The following is a 21,865-nucleotide window of genomic DNA, read 5'->3' on the forward strand; positions in this document are numbered from 1 at the left end:
AGTGAACGACTCTTCCCCGAGTTAGGGTGTTTAAAAACAGGACTGGTTTTACAATGTTCTCTGACATAACGTAATCCATAGTGAGTGTGCACACACTTCTATGCTGCAAAATAAATGGGTAAGTAAAGGAAACTTAAATCTATAATCAATTTGAATCATCTATTATTTTCATTTTTATTATTTTTAATGAAAATCAATTTGATTAGAATGCTAAATACATTTTTTAAATAAAAATATTAAATATTACATAAACATATTTAATAGTGATGGTGTTATGCTGTGGGATGTTACATCGATTGAGTTCAGTTTATGTTTCACAAATAATTTCACCAGAAAAATGGCAGATCAATAGATGGATGTAACGTGTTCCTTACAAGACACAAAACTGTAAAGATTAAACCACAGAAACCTATGTCAGATAAGTCTGCGCTGAAAATAAAGGGCAAAACAATGGGCTATTATAAGTAGAAAGATAAGAAAGGATTGCAAAATTAGTCAGTGACCTTTAGGAAGCCTAAATGTCCAAATGAAAGTAGAGTCATTTCTGTATTCGATTCTTCTGCTTATTTTGATCACCTGCAAAATGTGAATACATCCAGACCAATAGGTGTCACTACAGAGTCCAAATCCACTGGTACTACTGGGACAATTAGGGACCAGCTAAGCATAAACAAAAACACACCTTAAAAGCTACACTATGCAACTTTACCCGTTAAATAAAATAGCATCTTGAGGAAGAACATTGTTTTGGTTGTGCGCCTCTGAATGTTTGTGGTTTGAGGCTCCGGTGTATACCGGATACATCTATCAGACTCAGAGTATATCGTATATCAAGAGTGGATGGACCAAAAAATTGGTTTCTTCTGCACATTCTGCAGATGCTTGTCACTATGAATGATCCATGGTACATTTGTGTGACAAACTTTCCTCTTCATGCTACCCATGGCCAGAGCTACTGTATTTTTCTGGATATGAAGTGACACACATGGGCGAATGACGCATGCAATTACCTGCAAAATCTGTCCCAAAAACTCTACAATAGCCTTTAAATCATTATTATAGGTTTATCAACATTTATTTGTGTACAGTAGGTGACTTTAGGGGGGGGGTTTCACTCTCATTAATAATATTTTGAGTTGTAAACCATCTAATCTAAGAAATGAAAATATTACAAACATTAACATCATCATAAAGCTGCTTTGAAATTATTTTTATTGTGAAAAGCACATACATTTAAATTGGCTTGACTTTACTTATAAGTAAAAGCATGTACTTACTGTAGGTTTAGGGTTAGTTGCTTGTAATTATGCATAATTTACTGCTACTATGTAACGTCTAACAATGGCACTAAGATAAAATAGCTTCTTAATGTTTATCAGGAAAAAAAATCTACAAAAAGTGTCAAAAAATTGCTTTTATGTAGAAGCATGCTAGACCGTATGCTTCAAATTGTATAGGCGCAGAAATCTGATGTAGGTATACCAGTGGTTTAGCTGGATGTTAAACAATTCCTGGTTACCATAATATAACTGCAGATTCACCTGCAATGCATATAAAATTAGGACTTGACTTCGACTTTGGACTCGAGCTGAGAAGAATGAGATGGGACAAAAGGCCAGGCGAGGTAAAAAGAAACGATGGATGAAAGGATGAGCGAGTGGGGTCAGCCTCGTCTGTTTGAGACCAGAGAACACAGAAATGAAGGAAAAGAATAAAAAAAAGTTGGGAAGACGTAAAAGAGAGAGAGCGGCAGAGGGGGGAAAAAAACTCAGCCTGGTCTCCAACACACTGGCTTGGAAAAATTTTAGCGGGCTTGACAATTAAAGGGGGGTGGTGGGGGGGGGGGGGGGGGGGGAGCGAGGCAGTATGGCCCTCTCCTCATTGTGCCGAGTGGCTTAGAGTCCTCATCAGCCTATCAGCTAAGTGACAGGCGGAGAGCTGCTCTATTCAGCGGCACAGATACACGCCGCGGGCCAAGCGGCTGCCAGCTCCCTCCTGACCCCGCAATCCCTCGCCGCTGACAGCTTCAAGCTCCATGGCAAATTAGGCGCTCTCACATTACAATCGCACAAGACAGATTCCATTAACGGTATCTGAAATTGAGTAGAGAGCAGGGCCCTCGCCTTATCAGACCTGACTCATAAGCAGCGCCGGCACCGCCGAAGCGCTCGCGCGCTTAATCACGAGCCATGATACCATTTAGACGTTTCCAGCGCGCCTCTGCCTGCCGCTGTGATAGTCGGCCACAAAAGAGGCTGATGAGACTTAGGGGAAGGGGAACAATGGAGCTTTCGCAGGGAAAGCAAAGTAAGTCAGGAAAAAGGGGAGCAGAGAGAAGGATACGGCGGGAAGAAAGGAGGAAGGCGCTCGCGCTTGCTGACTACTTCTCTTTTCTCTTCTCCCGCTTTTTTTGCACACTACTTGCCTTTCGTCGCTTTTCTTTTCCTGTCTCGTACGAGACGAGGCCGTGCGTGTGTGCGCGCGGTTGGACTAATAGCTTGTCAGAAGCAGGCGGGGGGATTCTTGGTGATACGGCTTCTCTCTAGCCCTCTTTACTGCTCGCGCGCGCTAAGGAGGGGGGCGAGGAAAAGACGAGGCTCAGTGAAGGTGCGGACCCCCCACACCCTTGATTCTGCTCCCGCTGAGAGACAATTAACCCTCAGCACACGTCAGAGGAAGGGTTATAGCAGGGGTGCTATCTGGAGGTAGGGGTCCTCGGTACCAAATATCACATCCTCCCGTCTTTGACAGTCGTTTGATGTCCTCCTCCTCCTGTCTTTATTCCTCTGAGGGGGCCTGACACGGACCTCTTTAGGAGTGTCTGTCTGTTTGAAGGAAGGCATGTGACACGTCCTTCATTCCAAAACATGTAGGACCACCTGGGTCTCCCTCTCCCTCTCTCTCTCTCTCTCTCTCTCGTCAGTGATTAGGTGAGAGAGTGACACTTGCGTACAGCATCACAGGCTTGTTTGCTGCTATCATGTCTGCTGTGTGTGTTAGTGTCCCTGTGGTACTGTTCACACCTGGTAGGAGTTGTTCACTTTTAAAAAAACTTTTGCTGATAATTTACTCACACCCATGTCATCCAAGACATGGTCGAAAAGAAATTAAGTCGAAAAGAAATTAAGGTTTTTGATGAAAACATTCCAGGATTTTCTCCATATAATGGACTTCATTGGGAACCAAACGGTTCAAGGTCCAAATGAGAGTTTCAGTGCAGCTTTAAATGGGTTTAAACGACACCAGACGATGAATAAGGGTCTTATCTAGTGAAACGATCGGTCATTTCAAAAATAAATAAAAAAGCACAAATGCTCGCCTTGCTCTGTTCTGTGATGAGCGTTCGTGACTCTCCTGTTCGTTCATCAAAATTAACAAATCTTTTTTCAAGTCATGACTCGAAGGGTCCTTGATAAGACCCTTATTCATCGTCTGGTGACGTTTAAAGCCCTTTGAAGCTGCACTGAAATTCTCATTTGAAGATTTCTGATTTTCAATTAAATTTTTTGGCTTCAAATCAAAGTTTGTAATGTTGTGATTCACCTTTCACAACCATGTTTGGTTTGGTGGTTCATGGCATATTCCTTAGCGGAGAATTTTTTTAATCCCTATGGGAAAAATACTTTCACTAAAAATGTGGGCAGGCATTGTTTGCACTCTATTAGTACCGGCCAATTTTATCAATCATACTTTTATCAATCATCAGTTTCAGTGTGAATCTGTACATCAGTAGAATCAGATCATTTCAGGGCTTTTTTTTTTTATTTAAATTGTATATTTTACATTTTACATACAGTAGGTTAAGACTTGGCTGAAGGTGAATCAAATATGTGATCATTGATTCTTTTAATATTGTGTAGTTGTATTTTTTATTTTTTTTATTTTATTTTTATTTATTTTTTTGTGTGTATTGTGTGCTTGTTGTCTTTTCTACTGTTCCTTGCCCAGGGATCACAGATGTAAATTAGCTGTACAGCTAACTCTGGTACAGGACTTGAACTGTGCATGGTCCCTGACAAATAAACGAATAAATAAAAATGAATAAAATATGTTCAGCTGTATATAATATATACATATGCATGTATAGCCCTGCCCCAAACTCATCCCATTGGTTGAGACAACGTTGCTCATACTGTACGTTTTGATAGTGTCAGAGTGATTACAATTTTTGGGTACTATTTCTGATCTTTTAGTTTGTATCTTAAAAGTATGTCCCAGCTGAGCTATGCTTACCTAGACAGCCTTCTGTTTATGATAATACGAGGTCTTATTATTATTATTGAGAAATGCGGTGAAGATACTGTGCATAGTGTGTGATTCTTCCTAGATGTGTTTAGAGCATAAGGTGTAATATTTATTAGCAGTTCTTGATGGTGCAATTATGGCATGTCCATGAATTGAATCCAGATGGAAGCTGTGTAAAATATGACTGCCATACAATCTCCAATAGAATTACTGACTGTGTGCATGTATTTTACATATATGTGGTGTTCTGCTGGGCTCAGGCGGCCCACTCCACAGGACAGTGCATGTTAAAAACTAATAACTCCAATCCACCTCCAAAAATACAGCCAATGGCACAACAATTCCATCTTAATCCCCCATTGCATTTTATGTGGACATAATAGATGGATAAAAATTGTGTATATCATTCAGCAAATATGCATTGTTGTACTATTACTGTATTATTATTTTAATCAATTCATTAATCGACTGTAGTATTATGTGGCCCTATGGAACACGTGCATTTCGGGAAAGGCTGATCCTCTCCTTGCATGACTCCCATTAAAAACCGCCCGTGGAGACAGTTTAGGAAATGTAATATTACAGCAATATTGACTTCCGATGCAACAGACACAATCTTAGGCCTCCAGGCAAGGGGAAATTAAAGAGATGGCATAGCACAGTGAAATGGCTCTATTTCCCCCATTCTGAATGGGGTAATGAGGGTTTAGGCGTCTTCATTAAACATCTGTTAAGGAAATATTACTGCACGTCTTTAAATGGTGCCATTGGTCATGCTGAGTTGTAGAATATGAGGCGGAGATGTTTAAAGAAGCATTCCAGGTTAAATACAGCTTAAGCTCAATCAAAAGCATCTGAGTGTTTATATAAAAACAAGTTTATGGCAATGCAGTTTCAATGGGTCTTTGGAGTGAGCATAATAGTTTAAAAGCCGAAATATGAACATTGAATTTAATAACACATTTGTCATTTCTTCTTTAATTAAAACAATAATTGACCGTTGTACAACTGCCCTATTTCACACCAGGCAGTACGATGCGTTTTGGTTAATCGGATCACAAGTGGACGAAGCACTAAATTCAGGTGTAAACGGGTCTAAAACGTTTTGAGCTTGTCCACTTTCGCCGATTTCCAGATGTACTCGAAAACACATCAATGTTCTCTCTCCATTCCTGATTTCTAACACACACTCACAGCGTTTGGTGTGGTCTTGCGGCTGTCAGAGCAAAGACTAAAGCTGTTGCTCTATGTATGGTTTTGCGTTGTATCTGTGTGTGTTTGATCATATGTAAACTGCTTATTTTGTCCATTAGTTCGAAAGATCTGAAAAAACACATTCATTAGACCTTCTCTCTATGAAATCAGGACAGAAGTGGCTGACAGTGGACAAAAGAGACGGATTAAAACAGCAGGTGTAAACAGGAATGGGTCTCCCTTGTTTATTTGTGATCCGATCGACCAAAACGCATCTTAATATCAGATGTAAACAGGGCCATAGACTTCTACTATAAGTACATTACTGAATGCTTGTTTGTCATTTCAAACTAACTGACGAGTTAATTTTATTGTCTGTGGTAATCAACAGCAGCTGTCAATAGGGTTTAAGTTGTAAGGGGTTTCCTGATATCAAGGTTCTTGGCAAGAAAAACAAAGGGTGGGTGTCACAGCTAAAGAGGAAATATATTTACCAAAAACGAATGGCTGCAAACCAGAGCGTTTTAGAGATTAGACTGGCTAATAAAGCTTATGCTTAAGCTGCCAGGAGCTCTTGTTTCTGGGTCGGTGATTTACCTGACAACAGAGGTATGCTGGAGGGGGCAGCCAAGGGACGTGGGAAATGACGTTTTTTTTCTTAGTCTTAAACTGAAACAAATACGCAGACAAATACATTGAGCTTAAGTTATAAAATCCACATTGTGTAAGTCTTAGTATGACGGAGAAGAAAATATTGAACATCAGAACATGAAAATTCTGTCATCATTTACTCACCTTCATGTCGTTCCGAACATCTAAGACTTTTTCTTCAGTGGAATATTTTGAAAAATGCGACTAAACCTTGGTTAGCAACATTCTTCAAAATATCGTTTTGTATGTTCCAAAAAAAAAAAAGAAAGTCAAACCAGTTTAGAACAACATGAGGATGAGTAAATAATAACAGAATTTTAATTTTAACTTTAATTGCTCATATTTGCAAATGCTAATAATGCAGTTCTGTTCTCACAAAGCCACCATCTTGCTAATAAACACAGCTCACCATAGAGAGCCATGGGGTGACTACGAGCGAGTCGAGGGTCCAGTGAGGAAAGCACTGTCATGACCATATGGTAAAGTGCCTTATATGGACACAAAATCACCAAGACAGGTGGGCACTGGAGCCCAGTCAGCTGAGCTGGACCCGTCTGCTCTTGGCTGGTGTGTACCCTCACAGGTGTGGTGGACCCGGGACTGAGAAGGATGAGTGCAGTCACCTTCTGCGGCCACACGGACACTTCTATTACGTAATCAACATCATGAACGTACAGTAAAAGGCTAAGCAATCAAAATGTTTTCTTTCACAAGATGAATCAGCGTTTTTGAACGAATCTCTTGAATGAATGATTCAATGACAAATACATTTGTTTAAAAGTCTCATCACCATCTGGTAATGATACAATCAAGCGCCATGTTACTTTAAAAAGGGGATTTGCTCTATTTTGATCGCTACCGCAGACATCAGTGTTTATATCCTAATACTTCTGTGAAGATATGAATATTTGTAACACAGAATAACAATACTGTGAGGTTGAAAAGCCTGTTTGTAAAGCTGTTTCATACTTATACATGACTACTGCTCTCCTTGTCAAAGGTTTCATAGATACAGGGAAATCGTTAACATTTAGGGATGAGATTGCGTAGATGTTTGAATCGAGATCGCAATCTTTTAACGATTAATCGCACAGCTATATTAGTGCCCAGCAGAGAAACTTATCGGCCAATGGCGATAACTAAAAAAAAATGAAATATCGGCCGATATATCGGCATTACCGATAAATTAGTCGACCACTTAGTAGCCAGTATTTTACACATACTGGATGATTGAAATAGTGGGAATTTTTAAGCATAATATCACATCGCTTTGCAGTTTCTAAGATGTTCTTAGCTTTTAGACTTTTAGGCATTCGGCCGATATATCGGTATTGCCGATAAATTAGTCGACCACTTAGTAGCCAGTATTTTACACATACTGGATGAATGAAATAGTGGGAATTTTTAAGCACATTATCACATCGCTTTGCAGTTTCTAAGTTGTTCTTAGCTTTTAGACTTTTAGGCATTCGGCCGATATATCGGTATTGCCGATAAATTAGTCGACCACTTAGTAGCCAGTATTTTACACATACTTGATGAATGAAATAGTGGGAATTTTTAAGCATAGTATCACATCGCTTTGCAGTTTCTAAGTTGTTCTTAGCTTTTAGACTTTTAGGCATTCGGCCGATATATCGGTATTGCCGATAAATTAGTCGACCACTTAGTAGCCAGTATTTTACACATACTGGATGAATGAAATAGTGGGAATTTTTAAGCACATTATCACATCGCTTTGCAGTTTCTAAGTTGTTCTTAGCTTTTAGACTTTTAGGCATTCGGCCGATATATCGGTATTGCCGATAAATTAGTCGACCACTTAGTAGCCAGTATTTTACACATACTGGATGAATGAAATAGTGGGAATTTTTAAGCACATTATCACATCGCTTTGCAGTTTCTAAGTTGTTCTTAGCTTTTAGACTTTTAGGCATTCGGCCGATATATCGGTATTGCCGATAAATTAGTCGACCACTTAGAAGCCAGTATTTTAGACATACTGGATGAATGAAATAGTGGGAATTTTTAAGCACAATATCACATCGCTTTGCAGTTTCTAAGATGTTCTTAGCTTTTAGACTTTGAGGCTTTTAGAATAAAATAAAATAAAATAGTTAAACGATTGTCAACTACTTAAATGTTTCTTAAAAACATTTTTCTTCAATTTATCACCCTGACATATTGTACTTTTATAACCCCCCATCCCCCCAATCCCCCAAAAAGTTTTTCTTAGAAGAAATGCATGCATTCCTGTCATTGTACATGTGAATTTATGTATTTCCTTTTATAAATTAATAAATCCAGACAAAAAATTGCATAATGCCATTGACCCACATACTGCACAATAAAGTCAGGAAAGAATATTACGCAAGAATGTAACAAGCACCAACAAAACAGGCATTCAAGCCTTTATGCTCTGAAATTCCTCAAATCTAAATATGTCAGATAAAGTATAGGGCACAGAATGGTTCGTCTCAGAGCGGTGTTGGGTGCCAGGGTAGCAGCCTGGGGACAGGCCTGTCCGGTAGTGCTCCTACTGGGAGTGGCACGCCACCTCAGCATTACCACTGGGCATGGGCGAAGCACCTAAGGACCCCAATGCCAACCCAGAAGGGAGTCCCAGACTGTGCCGGAAGCTCTGAAACCCCTAAAACACTCCCTCCTCCGAGTCCTGGCATCTCAAGCCTGCCAGCTATTGCTCTGAGCCCAACACACATGCATGAGTCCAAACCTCAGCCTAAGCCCGGACAGATAACCATCAAAACCTATTACGCTTATGTTTTCAATTGAAAACATAGATTATATACTGAAACTTAAGAGGTAAGAGTGTTTGTGTGTGCATATGCAACCAAATCCCCAGTGCCATCAGCCCCAGGAGGAAGATGGGTTGCGGGTTGTGAGGGCCAAAGGAAATGACTTTTTTGGTTGTTGTAATCCAAAATTGGATCTAAATCCTTTGAGGCTTAAAAGCAGAGGTTGCATTGGACATGTAACCGCAGCCAAATCTCTGGGCAGCTTGGCTCGCAAACCCAGCTGAGTGAGGGCATGCGTTTGCAAAAGTCAAGTGTAGATATTAAAATCCGTGCTGCCTGCTACTGCCTGTTTAGACCCATTTTTCTGCTGACTGAACTCCAAGTCTAGAATGGCAATTAATGTCAGGGCATTTTAACCTGATCACAAAATAATGGTAAAAAGGCATTGCATGCAAACTTTTATATTAAAAATAACTTTATATTGTCGCTAGTGACAATCTCAGTAAAAATATCACTCGCAAATTAATATTTTTGGTCGCAAATGCAGTCTGGAGCCCTATTATAATATTCCATTTACATATTATCTGACTATGCAAAATAAAGTCAACCTGGAATGCTTTACAATTTACAATGCATATTATAGGTGAAATGCATTCATGGTAGCTATTGATGTATTTCTTTGGTCTAATGGAGGTCCTGTTTACTCCTGGTATGCATTTTGGTGGATCGGATCACAAGTGGACGACGTGTAAACGGGATCTAAAACGTTTTGAGCTTGTCCACTTTTGACCACTTCTAAACGTAGTTGAAAACGCATTCAACTGGATTTCATAGTTCTTTCATAGTGTTAATGGTCATGTGGTCGAATGTGTATATGACCGTCTACTCTCCACCTACCGACGTAATGCGTAAACATTATGGGAAGCACGCTAGCCAGACGGGATTTAGACTTTGTCGGCTAATGACCCAAGTTTGGTTTGAAGATGAAAAACGAACAAAGCACAATGTTTTCTCACCATTACTGATTTCTAACATGTACTCATAGCGTTCGGTGCGGTCTAGCGGCTGTCACAGCAGAAACGAAGTCACCATATGTAAATTGCGCCAGCTTATTTTGTCCATTAGATTTAAAGATCTGAAAAAACACACATTTACCCACCCATAGACCCTCTCCTCGAAGAAATCAGGACAGAAGTGGTTGAAAGTGAACAAAAGAGACGGATTAAAACACCAGTTGTAAACGGAAATGTCTCCCATGTCTACTTGTGATCAAACCGACCCAAATTATTATTTTTTTTTTTTTTAACATTTTTATTAATTTAGCTGACGCTTTTATCCAAAGCGACTTACAATTGCTTTATATGTCAGAGGTAGCACGCCTCTGGAGCAACTAGGGTTTGAGTGTCTTGCTCAGGGACACATTGGTGTCTCACAGTGGATTCGAACCCGGGTCTCTCACACCAAAGGCATGTGTCTTATCCACTGCGCCATCACCACCCCAACATCTTAATACCAGGTGTAAACAGGGCCATGAGAGTGGCCTACCTGCAGACAGTGAAGCAGAGGGCTCCGCTAGCCCCGGCCCCAAAGACAGCACACAGGACATTGATACTGTGAGCCGGAGAACTGAGAGGAAGCAGTGAGAGCATCAGAGATGACAACATGGTGAAGAGAGGGTATCCTGGAGGATGGGCCACCTGTGGGAAAACACAACTGTAAACTCACTCACAGTACATTCTGATAACAGCAACAGAATTTAAAGAACCCCACCCCCCAACACCACCATACAGTTCAGCTTTCAAAGGCAGACCTTACTTTTGCGGGTTACAGCCTCACACTGTCCTCCCCCTCCCTTCAAGCCTGATCTCTCCTGTCTCCTTGCCTTCCCAGCAATTAGGCACTAAGTCCTCTAAGGAGCGATAAGGACTAGAGCTATTAAAGGCTGTCTCACTCCTACTGGCCTGATAACACACACGGGCACAGCAGGCTGAGAAACACTGCACACTAGAGCGAAAAGCAAGGAAACGTCTCTGAGAAGAGGTTGTTTGAGGGATGGATTGAAAATTCGGTGGACAAGTGAGTGTCTAAAAGCTAGTGTGAGTTCAAGATCAAAGCAGGGAAGAGGGCCCAAGTCAACTGATCCCTCTAAACAATTTTGTAAGGCTGAAGTCGTTGTCAGTCAGATTTGTGGAACTGTGATAAGTCAGTGTTGGGGAGTAACTAACTAAAAGTAACTCAACTGTATATTCCTGTGTTACTGTATAACCCAGTGTACTTTGCGTTCACAAACATGGATTTGTTGACTAGTCCAGGGGTGGTGGACCCCTAGAGGGCTGCAGGAGGGTTATATGGGGTCTACAAAACTTTTTAGAAAACAGTTTTAATTGTAAGATTACAAAAAAAAAAAAAAAAACTCCAGGGTTCTTCCGATGTCCAATCTGGGACTTGTGACATGCTTAATTTGTGGTTGAAAGGGTCTGTCTGGAGCACAAAACACATATCCCGAACGAAATGTTCATTTCGAGAACTTAAAGGGGTGATGAACTGAGAAATCAAATATTCCTTGAGCTTTTGACATCTAAGAGTTCATCATATTATAAGAATATGCTGTAAGTTTCAGAACTGAAAACGTCCTTGTTAGTCCAATAAAAGCTTTTATTGACACCAGCCCCAGCAAACGACTCGTTTTTCAAAGTGGGGAACAATGGCGTCAAAGATGATAAAACACCACCCCCGTAGAAGAAGATCAACGCTTACTTCAACACGGCCAGTTTAGCTCCGCCCACCGATTCACGCATTACACGCATAGCTAAATAACAAATTCACACAACTCAAAAAATATATATTTTATACAATATATATATATATAAAAAAATATACAATTCCATATTTATATCTAATTTTAAGGAACTGGATCCCTTAGAAGGGGATTGTTATATCTGGGGGTCCGTAAAGTAACAGATGTTAAGAGCCCTGGATGACATCAACTATTGCTTGACTACTAAATATGGGTAGTCATGCAGACCCTACTCTCTCATATTAAGCATGAGGTAATTCAAATAATTCATTTGTACAATTAAATGAATCGAACCAATAAAAGGCAAAATCCTTGCATATAACATAATATTGTTAGCTACTTAGTTTGTCAATAGGGTTGAGTGACTTTAAATTAGAAGTAGAATCGATTGTAAAGTAGTTTCCCCAACACTGCCGAACGTGACGTCTGAATATAAAGTAAAGATGCTAATTCAATATGAGGAAAGAACGGACAGCTTGAAGACAAGAAAGAGAGGTCAAGGCAGAGAAGAACAGAGAGGCTTGGAAGGGGGCACAAACACAGGACAAAAGAAAGAGAGAGACAGTATGGCAAACAGATGGCAGGGGCGCGAAGGGCACGCTTGGAAGTGCCAGCAAGGTGTGCGTGACTGCGCAGGTGACGTGTGAGGTGTGTGGCAGAAATGCCTGCACTGGTGCCCCGCTCGGCCGACGGCGTGGAAAGCAACGCAGAGCCGTCGCCAGGTCTGGAAGCGCGGGTGGCACGGTGGAAAAAGGCGAAATGCACGGCAGGGGGCAGTCCTGCTATACGAGGAGTTTAAAGATCCACGGCTCCAGGGAGCAGGAAGGGAGGGCCGGCGGCCTGTGGCCCGGAGAGAGCCCTCCGACCCTGGGGAGAGCCGCAGACAGGCAGGCCACACGGACAGAGGGAGGGATTACTGGCATAGTGACACCGCCACAGACTCCCTAAAAGGATCGCGGCGGCGTAATAAACTTTATTAAATAATAAAACTTATTATAACTGTTAACCCGATTTAGTTCATTCTTTGCGGCTTACACACACGCACACACGCGTGCACAAAAAGGAGAGGGGTTGAGTATAATGAGCCTTATACCGTACATAAGGCGAAGCTTACAAAAGCCATCGCCTAACCATTCAGTCTAATTGGATTTGAAGAACAGGGTTGCAAATTATAGCATTCTCTAGTCCTAACTTAGTCCAAAAAAAAAGAAGTGCACAGAAAAGAAGAGAGGATAAAAAAACCTGTGGCCTGAAAAGTAAATTAATCATCTTTCGTCTCCCCCCATACTTAATTAAACTTCCTTAATGCTTATAAGAGTTAATGAGTGGATTGATTAAACAATGCAGCTAATGCTTACCCCCAGCTCACAAGCAGCAGTGATCAGCTCTCCTGTGGTAGAAAAACAGAGAGGGAAATTAATGTAAACCCAATAATTATTATTAAGAGACAAGTCCGCTCCTGAAAGTTTTCCCAAATCAAATACTTGCACTGGGTTTTGCATTAATTTGCCCGGATCAAAACCTGCAAAATCTTCCCAGTGTGACATTTCCTAAGCGACACGCTCATTCTCTTCCATCGCGCACGGCTCCCCTGATCCCCGAGCAGACAGACGCACGCATACACAGGCAAATCTATTCACTCTTCCCATATTCTGTGACTCGAGATGCACACATGGACGTAAACGCCTGTGAGTCCCTCTGTGCAAAGCCACACGCATACAAAAAGCTCCCTTTGACTGGTCTTTTTAAGAGCTTCTGCATCACTCACAACCATTATACACACATATCTAGTCCTGTAAACCATCAACATATTAAAAACCTATGACTCATTCAGGGTTCCCACACTTTCTGACCAATCAGTTTCCAGGACCTTTCATGATTCATGATTACCAGACAAGATTGTTCAGCGTATTTCTGAATGTATGTCACCCCAATTAATCGATTTTACAGATTATTTTCAATATTTTATTATTTTTTAATTTCAGGTAAGCTAAAACATATCAAAAATTTATTTCAAAGTGAACTATCCCTTTAAAGGACACGTGAGAAATCAAATTTGCCTTGGGTCTTTGTACCATTAAAACATCCTGCATCCAGCTTAAAATGTCCACCTCATTAAAAACAAAGTATTTATTTAATCATGATTTATATATACAGTAATGTAACGTTAACTCAACGGCGTTCATGAACACGCTGAAAAGTGATTATGCGTGATGATAGCGAAATACGAATTGGTGGAACTGCATCACTTTACTGTAAGACCTAACAACATGCTTGTTTGTAGGGAAGATTGGGAATTATTAACTAATTTCAGTATCCAATACTGTACTTAGTGCCCAAGTCAAGTCATGTGACAAAAGAACGAAAGACTCGGACCCGAAGACTTGGGAAGTGAACTAATCATTCCTGTACAGAACCTATGGGATGTTGTGCATGCATGGTCAACACAAAATGAACGAATCACTCTTTGAGACAACTCTCTTCGTTATCTCTTAGTCATATTAAAGATTCTTTCAAAATGAATGAATCGTTCATGATCAACCCATCACTAGAACCCTTAAGGATCCCAGTGTTTGGCACAAGTGGATGGTTTATTTTCAATGCCGTCATGGATCGTGTCAAAGGATGTTTGTTCTGAGAATTTGACCGCAGATTGTTTTGCAAACGAAGAACAGTGTGATAGAAAGTTTACAGAGAAACCTTTCTTGACAGATGAAGCCGTCAGCGGTTTTAGACCTGACAGCGGCTCCATCGCAAAACTTATAATTCATAATGCTTTGTCTGTAAATTTCTGTTTTATAGAACGTTTTCAGAACACTTAATTGAGTGCAATAGGGAGTGGGTGTTGATAAGGTTTCATATGTGCCAATCGTTAGCCAATCATAACAGCGGCTGTTTACTTTAAAGGAGCCGGCCCTTAAAAACTGATCATTTCAGACAGAGGCTCACGCCTGTTTCAGAACAAGGGTTGAATGTTTTTTACACACACACACACACACACACACATATATATATATATATATATATTTAGGGCTGGGCAAAGATTAATCGCCATTAATCTTATCCAAAATAAAAGTTTGTGTTTACAATTATTAAAGTATATTATTATAGTATTATATAAAAGTTTGTGTTTATAATTATTTTTTATATATAAATACACACACATGCATGTTTATATTTAAGAAATATTTGCATGCATGTACTGTACATTTATACATAATTTATATAAAATATAAATATTATTTATATTATATTATTTTATATATAATAACACATTTTTCTTAAATATATACATGCATGTGTGTGTGTGAACTTTTATATACAAAATATTTGTTCACAGTACACACACATATATTATGTAAACACAAACTTTTATTTTGGATGTGGTTAATTGCGATTAATCGTTGCCCAGCCCTATTTTTTTTTTTTTTAGCAAAAAACTATCAACATTATTAGTGATAGTGAACTTCAAGGAACATATTAAAATGATTTTTTGAAAACCATGTCATGACCCCTTTAACTAATTGGCCATTGTTTTTTTGTTTTTTTTTTTAGAAAGGAATTAATACTTTTATTCAACACGGTTGCATTAAAATTGATCAAAAGTGACAATACAGACATTTCTATTTCTAATAAATGCTATTCTTTTAAACTTTCTAATTATCAAAGGGTCCTGAAATAAATGCAGTCTTGGTTAGCATAAGCGACTTCTTACAGACTCGGTAAGTACTGTGTATCTATGACTTTTCCATCCTTTTCCATGCTTAGAAATTAACATTTTAAAATTCATAGGTCTAGATGTTCATAGGTTTTCCATGGCTCTGGAAACTATAGTATCGATACAGAGAGGTTTAGGTGTGGAAAGGGTTGCAATTTCAAGACTTTACAACCAAAATCTAGAAACCCCCAAAAAAACTGCAGTTCAGAGATTAATGGACAAAAAGTCCTTTCGCCTACTAATCCCAAATGTTTTTTGCCCTGTTGTATAAATCTAAGCAATGCCGCCTGACGCAATACTTGTCTAAACACTGTAAAATCCTATAATCTGTGCTCTCTGATGCAATATGAAATGTTCAGTGCATCACCGAATTTTGAAATTGTTAGCTGGCACTTCGTGCGTATCACTAGCGGTCGTCTGTTTTCGTTGTCATGTTGGAAGTCCTCTATCTGTAGGTGCAGACCCCTCACACTTCAGCGGCTGAATATCCTCTGCTTTCACAGTCTCATTTAGAATAGAAATAAATACACGCGCGGTGAGGCCAGGTCTACCGCATTTCAAAGCATGTGGATCTCCCTGTAATCAAAATTTCTCATGTTATGCACCACAATTTCATTCATGGCAGTGCAGTGCTGTGTCTAGACCCCAAAAGAGAGCCCGGTCCCATGGAGGGAGGGCTAAACAGAGAAAGGGGCACAGATGCAGTTGAGAGCAGGACAGCGGCGGAAGGAGCGAAGTGTCTCTGTGATAGGCACCCACAGCAGCCTTTTCCCCCCCATAATCCCCATCATTTCCACACTCGCATTCCTAGACAACAGCGGTCCCGCGGGGCGCCCGCTCAGCCTCTCCGGGGCGCAGCACACCTAAAGGGATTAGGACTGCGAGACGGAGACCTGGAGAATTTCTGCCGAGCATTCAGCTGGCGCTATCACACCAGCATCCTGCAATGTCCCTAAACGCCACGCTTAAGGGGTTGGCTGTTTTTTCTCTCTCCGTAAGCCCCAAACAGCTTCTTGAACCCCCCCCCCCAAAAAAAGCCTCCAAAAGCCACCCTGCCCGTGCACATGCTGTAAAGCTCACAGAACAGCAGCTTGTTGTTTGCTCCCCAGAAAAACATTTATTTTTGTATCCAATTAGTGAATCAGGCTGCCTTTTTAAAAAGCATTGTGTAAGACTGCATTCATGGGTCTTTGACAAAAAAAAAAGTGTGTATAAATAAAACACAATAAAGAAATCTAGTTTAAAACACACGCCAGGTTCTTACAAATGTAATTTGTATTCTAGCTGGCTTCATATGGTTTGGAAAATGTTTCATACATTTAAAAATCGAATGACTAAATGTCATGTGGTCAAATTATCAATTAAAAACTAGACCTGTTAATCTTGATTATATCCTCATTGTTTTAACATTTTCACCAATTCTGCAGAGCGTTAATATCATCATGTACAGTATTTCTCTCTCTCTCTCTCTCTCGCTTGTGATTAATGGTCTGACGTCAGTCCAGAGGGATTAGTATTTCTGTTCTCTTGACAGCTTTGAGAGGGACGCAGACACACGACTCATCTCGTCTGACCCAGCAGTAAATAACCTTCCCATTTGTTCACACAGATGATAATGCCTGCAGTGAATAATGCCAAAAATATAATAGGAACAAGTGGCATCTGTAAACGCAATCTCAAAACAACTTTTCTGAGCCATTTTTAGAGATCGCAAGTTCGCACCCAGAAAGTGTCCAATACTTTTTACATATTAATAACAAACGTTGTATAAAAATGATTGTCAACAGTGCTATATGAAAGATATAACGTAATGAATGACACCATTTTGCTTTATGAAATATGGGTAAAATGGCCATAATGGGTAGTCCCATTCAAAACAATGTAGGCTATCTATACACGGTATCTGGTTTGCACATTGATGTGTTCTTGGGGCAACAAGTACTGAAAACAGAAGTGTAATAATGTGAGTAATAACTGGCAACATTTTCATAATAATATCTAATATTTCATAGGAATATATAATTTCTTTCCCTAATCACTTGTTGTGTCTCCCAAAATCCCTGATATAAAATCACATTAAGTGAAAATGACAGAATATTATCATATTTCGATGATTCAATAACTAAATTAATGTCAGTGATTTTTAAAGACCAAGGAATTGTTGTTGTTGTCATCATGTTGAAACCTCCAAACATTTGGTAGCCTATCTCTGAAAAGCCCTGAATGTGCTCTTTACAGGACATCCAGACTGTGACATGTATGGGGTCAGAGAAATTCACTAAAATATAATCCATTACAGAGGACAAACGTCTTTTCCTGGGTCCATTGAAGATATAATGTGATAATGTGTCATACATACTGTATAAGACTTGAGTGTCCAAATAATTTTTGGGTGCCACTGTAGGCGATGGATTGTGACAGGGTTCTGACGAGAGATTAACAATAATCTCAATAGGTCTCATGCGATTCACACTATGTGATTTTACAATATGCTGTTCTGTGATAGGCTGCATGTGATATAAACACAAACACATGTGACTGACTGACTGCAGTCCTACCTGAGTCTCCACCGGGCACAGCGCGCGGCGCCGAGGCCACATACACCGCTAAAACACACACCGCTGTCGCTCCTGTCAGGGTCCATGTCCACCTGTCCGACGACATTCAGACGTTTTCTGAGGTTTGAAGTTAGTGTTAGTTATTTGATACTTCCTGTATGTTAGACGTTTACTCGTTAGACGTGTCTGGAACAGCATTCTTCATCTCGCGCATCTAGTTTGCAATCCGGAGCGTACTCAAAATACACCGATAAATACATGTTTATATAAACATATAAGCTGTACGCCAATAAACGGAAGCGTTATTATCGAGGTAAGCCGGTGTTAAAATAACAAAGTTTTCGTTTAAGTTGCCCTCTTCTATGCCGGTGGTGGTGGCAGCCTTTATGTAGAGAGCATTGCGAATGCTGCTTTTAACAAACCGAACTGAAGCTTATAAACATCGCGTCTTTGAGCGTTTTTAGTCTTCTCGGAAGCACAATCTGGACTGAATCTGCATTTACATCTGCACTGTTGATCTTTTGACTTTTTCCCCGCTTGGACTCGATGATGGTGTTGTGATTTCACTTCCTGGTTGGGAGGGGTTTGTGGTAGCGCTTGTAAAAATTACCATAGTAACCGTAGTTTCCGGCAAATTACCGAAGTTGCTGCAGTTCTTGTGACTACTGCGAAATCTAAACAAATAAATACGGGATCTCCAATAAACACGACGATAAGCTTTCAGAAATCTCTCTTTGATGACAATAGGCATATGTTTGCTGTTAACTAACTGTCCACATATGGTTGACATGTTTATTTCATTTATTTCTTTTTTTATTCAGCACAACAGTAATGTTAACTATGTTGATTATGCCATTCTAGATGTGGCATTCATCGTTTCAGGCTTTAATCCCATTATAATCCGGTGATGTGTAAACTCATGCCTACTATGATTTCTTTACTATAAACATACTTACCTTAAAAGTGTTACTTTAATTGCTACTACAATAAAACATGGTATTTTCCATTAATATTATCAAAATAATAAATGAAAGTGACACAAATATTCCTAAAAAACATATGTTGTTCAAAGGAAAAATCACATATTTTAGTTTAATATTAATAACAGTAACTACAGTGGTTACTATGATCATTGTTTAGGGTCAAGGTAGACGGCAGATTGCACTGTTGTGTAACTTGATGTGGATCATTAAGCATATATGGTATATGGAACATTGAAAATATTTTCCCAAACATTGGAATAATTACATTGTACAAAACAACTTTAATGTACCCACATAGTCAATCATTTTAACCCTTAAAACTCATCTTTGATCGCCAAAATGACATTCAACTTTTCATCTCACAATTGCAAGTTTACATCTCAAAATTCTGACTTTCTTTCCTTCATAACATAATGACTTCACAACTCTCAATTGAATACCTTCACCTTCATTTATAAAGCACTTTTAACAGTATGGATTCTTTCAAAGCAACTTTACAGTTATAATAGAAATTAATTACAGTAACAGATTTAGGATAAAGTTATTGTCCAGCTAAAGTTTGTTTTGATTGATTCCCTTCCGTTGCAAAGATCATTAACTTAGTTATTAACTTGGGGGCCGCTTACAGAAAACTCTTGACACCCATCCACACAAAGTACACACTCCCTGAAATAGGTTCGGAGGTGCAAACGATTATTCGTTATCTCTGCGTAAACCTCAAAATGCAAACCCACAAAAACGCAGACGACGTGCACATGCACATCACATGTTCAGCCCATAAATGTGTGTTTGAATATACGTGTGCAGGCGTGTAGTCCTTAATGTAATATCATGTAAGAATTGCGAGATGATTAGTCTTTTTCTTGACTACGTTATCAATCAGCTAATAATCTGTTGCTAATGTTACACAAACTATGTTCAAGTTCGGATCTCAGAGTCAGACATCTGCCTTCTCAGACACTGAACAACTAAGAACGTCAGTGGACAAAAGGCATATACCATAACATCGTAATATACACAATTCACCCGCTATATTGCTAAATATACCTGATTTTTCATGTCAACAGAAAAATATACCAGGATAGCATATTATCTTCTCTTGAGACTGCCCTGCTTTGCAGCAGTTAATGATATGCTAAAGCCCGCCCACTTCGTGACGTGATTGGTTACAAGGTTGTTTGTGACGTCAGTCAGAAACACCAGCGATTTTACCGCAGTTTTAGGAGAAATTACTTAGAAACGGTGTTGATTTGTGAATTTGCACATGGTTTGACTGGAGAAAGCATATTAAAAACACCACATAGACACACAACAACATTAAAAGCTTGATTTTCCCCACAGGGGGACTTGAAATTAGCCTAGGACCAAAACATTCATTCCGAGTCACAGCCTTATTTTAATTTGTGTCAAATTAAATGACATCTGCCCTTACTAAAAAACCTGACAAAAAATTATTTGTCTTGTAGTTTTTACAGTTAGCTGCAGTAAAAGTCTTTCTGGTGGCAGTTGCGAGATGTGGATGTAATTCGAGACCCTTCTGTGCCTGAAGAGTGGAAGGGTTACCCTCATAAAAATGTCATGCTAGACTGATCATTAATCCTCCACTATCTAAACTGAGTGTGATCCTTGACTAAATTGGGAGCTCTGAGAGGTAGAGATGTGTCAGCACCTCAGAGTTCATAATCCTCCACGCTCCCCTCCACCCTTTACTACTGTTCCTACTGTCTAATCACTGTTTCAACCACCTACCTGACACACACACACGCTGTCTGTCTTCCTTTTTTATTACACGCATCCAAAAACCTCTTTCTCCAAAGCAAAATATGTTACTTCATTACTTCTAATATGTAATGAAAATGATGCAAATACTGTATTATAATCCTATATTAATATACACTCTATAAACTCTATACACTCACCTAATTTAGGGGTGTGGTCCTGGTCAAGACAAGTAAATGAGGCGGATGGGCTACAACATCAGAAGACCCCACCTGGTATCACTCATCTCCAATACAAATAGGAAAAAGAGGCTACAGTTTGCAAGAGTTCACCAAAATTGGACAGTTGAAGACTGGAAAAATGTTGCCTGGTCTGATGAGTCTCGATTTCTGTTGAGACATTCAGATGGTAGAGTCAGAATTTGGTGTAAACAGAATGAGAACATGGATCCATCATGCCTTGTTACCACTGTGCAGGCTGCTGGTGGTGGTGGTGTAATGGAGTGGGGGATGTTTTCTTGGCACACTTTAAGCCCCTTAGGCCCCGTCCACACTACTGCGTTTTCGTTTAAAAACGGAGACCTTTTGCTACGTTTGCACCTCCCGTCCACACTAAAACGGGAAAAACGAAGACCTAAAACGGAGAAGTTTAGAAACGCAGCAGCTGTGTTTTGTGTTTTGAAACTCCGGAGGGCGTTTTAGTGTGGACGAGACAAAACGGAGGAGTTTACAAACGATCTTCAAACTTCAACTTCCCTGATTCGCCAACCACTGTTTACACCGGCGCGCGCATGCCCAGTGTTGGTGAATGGTAACGTGATCTGCGTTTTCAGTCGTTTTAATGTGGACGGAGATCAATTCTAATACGCAGACAAAACGCTGGTGTGGACGGAGATCGTATTCGTTTTAATTCTCCGTTTTTAAACGAAAACGCAGTAGTGTGGACGGGGCCTTAGTGCCAATTGGGCATCATTTACATATGAAATAATACTTGCGGCTTTGCGGCTATAGGCTACTATTGATTAACAACCTCATAGCTCACAATAGGGCTGTCTTTAAAGGGATACTCCACTTTTTTTGGAAATAGGCTCATTTTACCACTCCCCCAGAGTTAAACAGTTTGGTTTTACCGTTTTTGAATCCATTCAGCCGATTTTCTGATATTTAGAAGAATATCAGTAACCAGACAGTTTCTGGTCTCATTGACTTCCATAGTATATTTTTTTCCTACTATGGAAGTCAATG

At 39.8% G+C, this 21,865-nt stretch overlaps 1 protein-coding gene across 4 annotated transcripts in view; it reads right to left on the reverse strand.

The window, feature by feature from the left end:
* The window catches only part of tmem260 (transmembrane protein 260), a 42,178-nt gene that overhangs the window by 15,785 nt on the left and 4,528 nt on the right, over positions 1 to 21,865 (reverse strand). For 2 of the 4 annotated variants that reach the window (XM_089120534.1, XM_039666735.2), the window contains exons 1-3: positions 17,920 to 18,490; positions 13,002 to 13,033; positions 10,392 to 10,543 (exon numbers count right to left, since the gene is read on the reverse strand). In XM_089120534.1, the coding sequence (XP_088976660.1) occupies positions 10,392 to 10,543; positions 13,002 to 13,033; positions 17,920 to 18,025 (290 nt within the window). In that variant the 5' untranslated portion in view covers positions 18,026 to 18,490. Of the gene's footprint in view, positions 1 to 10,391; positions 10,544 to 13,001; positions 13,034 to 17,919; positions 18,491 to 21,865 lie in introns of those variants that run through there. The other 2 variants (XM_039666750.2, XM_039666743.2) reach the window with 2 other exon arrangements.

Source organism: Pimephales promelas, chromosome 15 (genome assembly GCF_988280905.1).
Source record: "Pimephales promelas chromosome 15, fPimPro1.hap1.1, whole genome shotgun sequence".
In the NCBI taxonomy this organism is placed as follows: domain Eukaryota; kingdom Metazoa; phylum Chordata; class Actinopteri; order Cypriniformes; family Leuciscidae; genus Pimephales; species Pimephales promelas.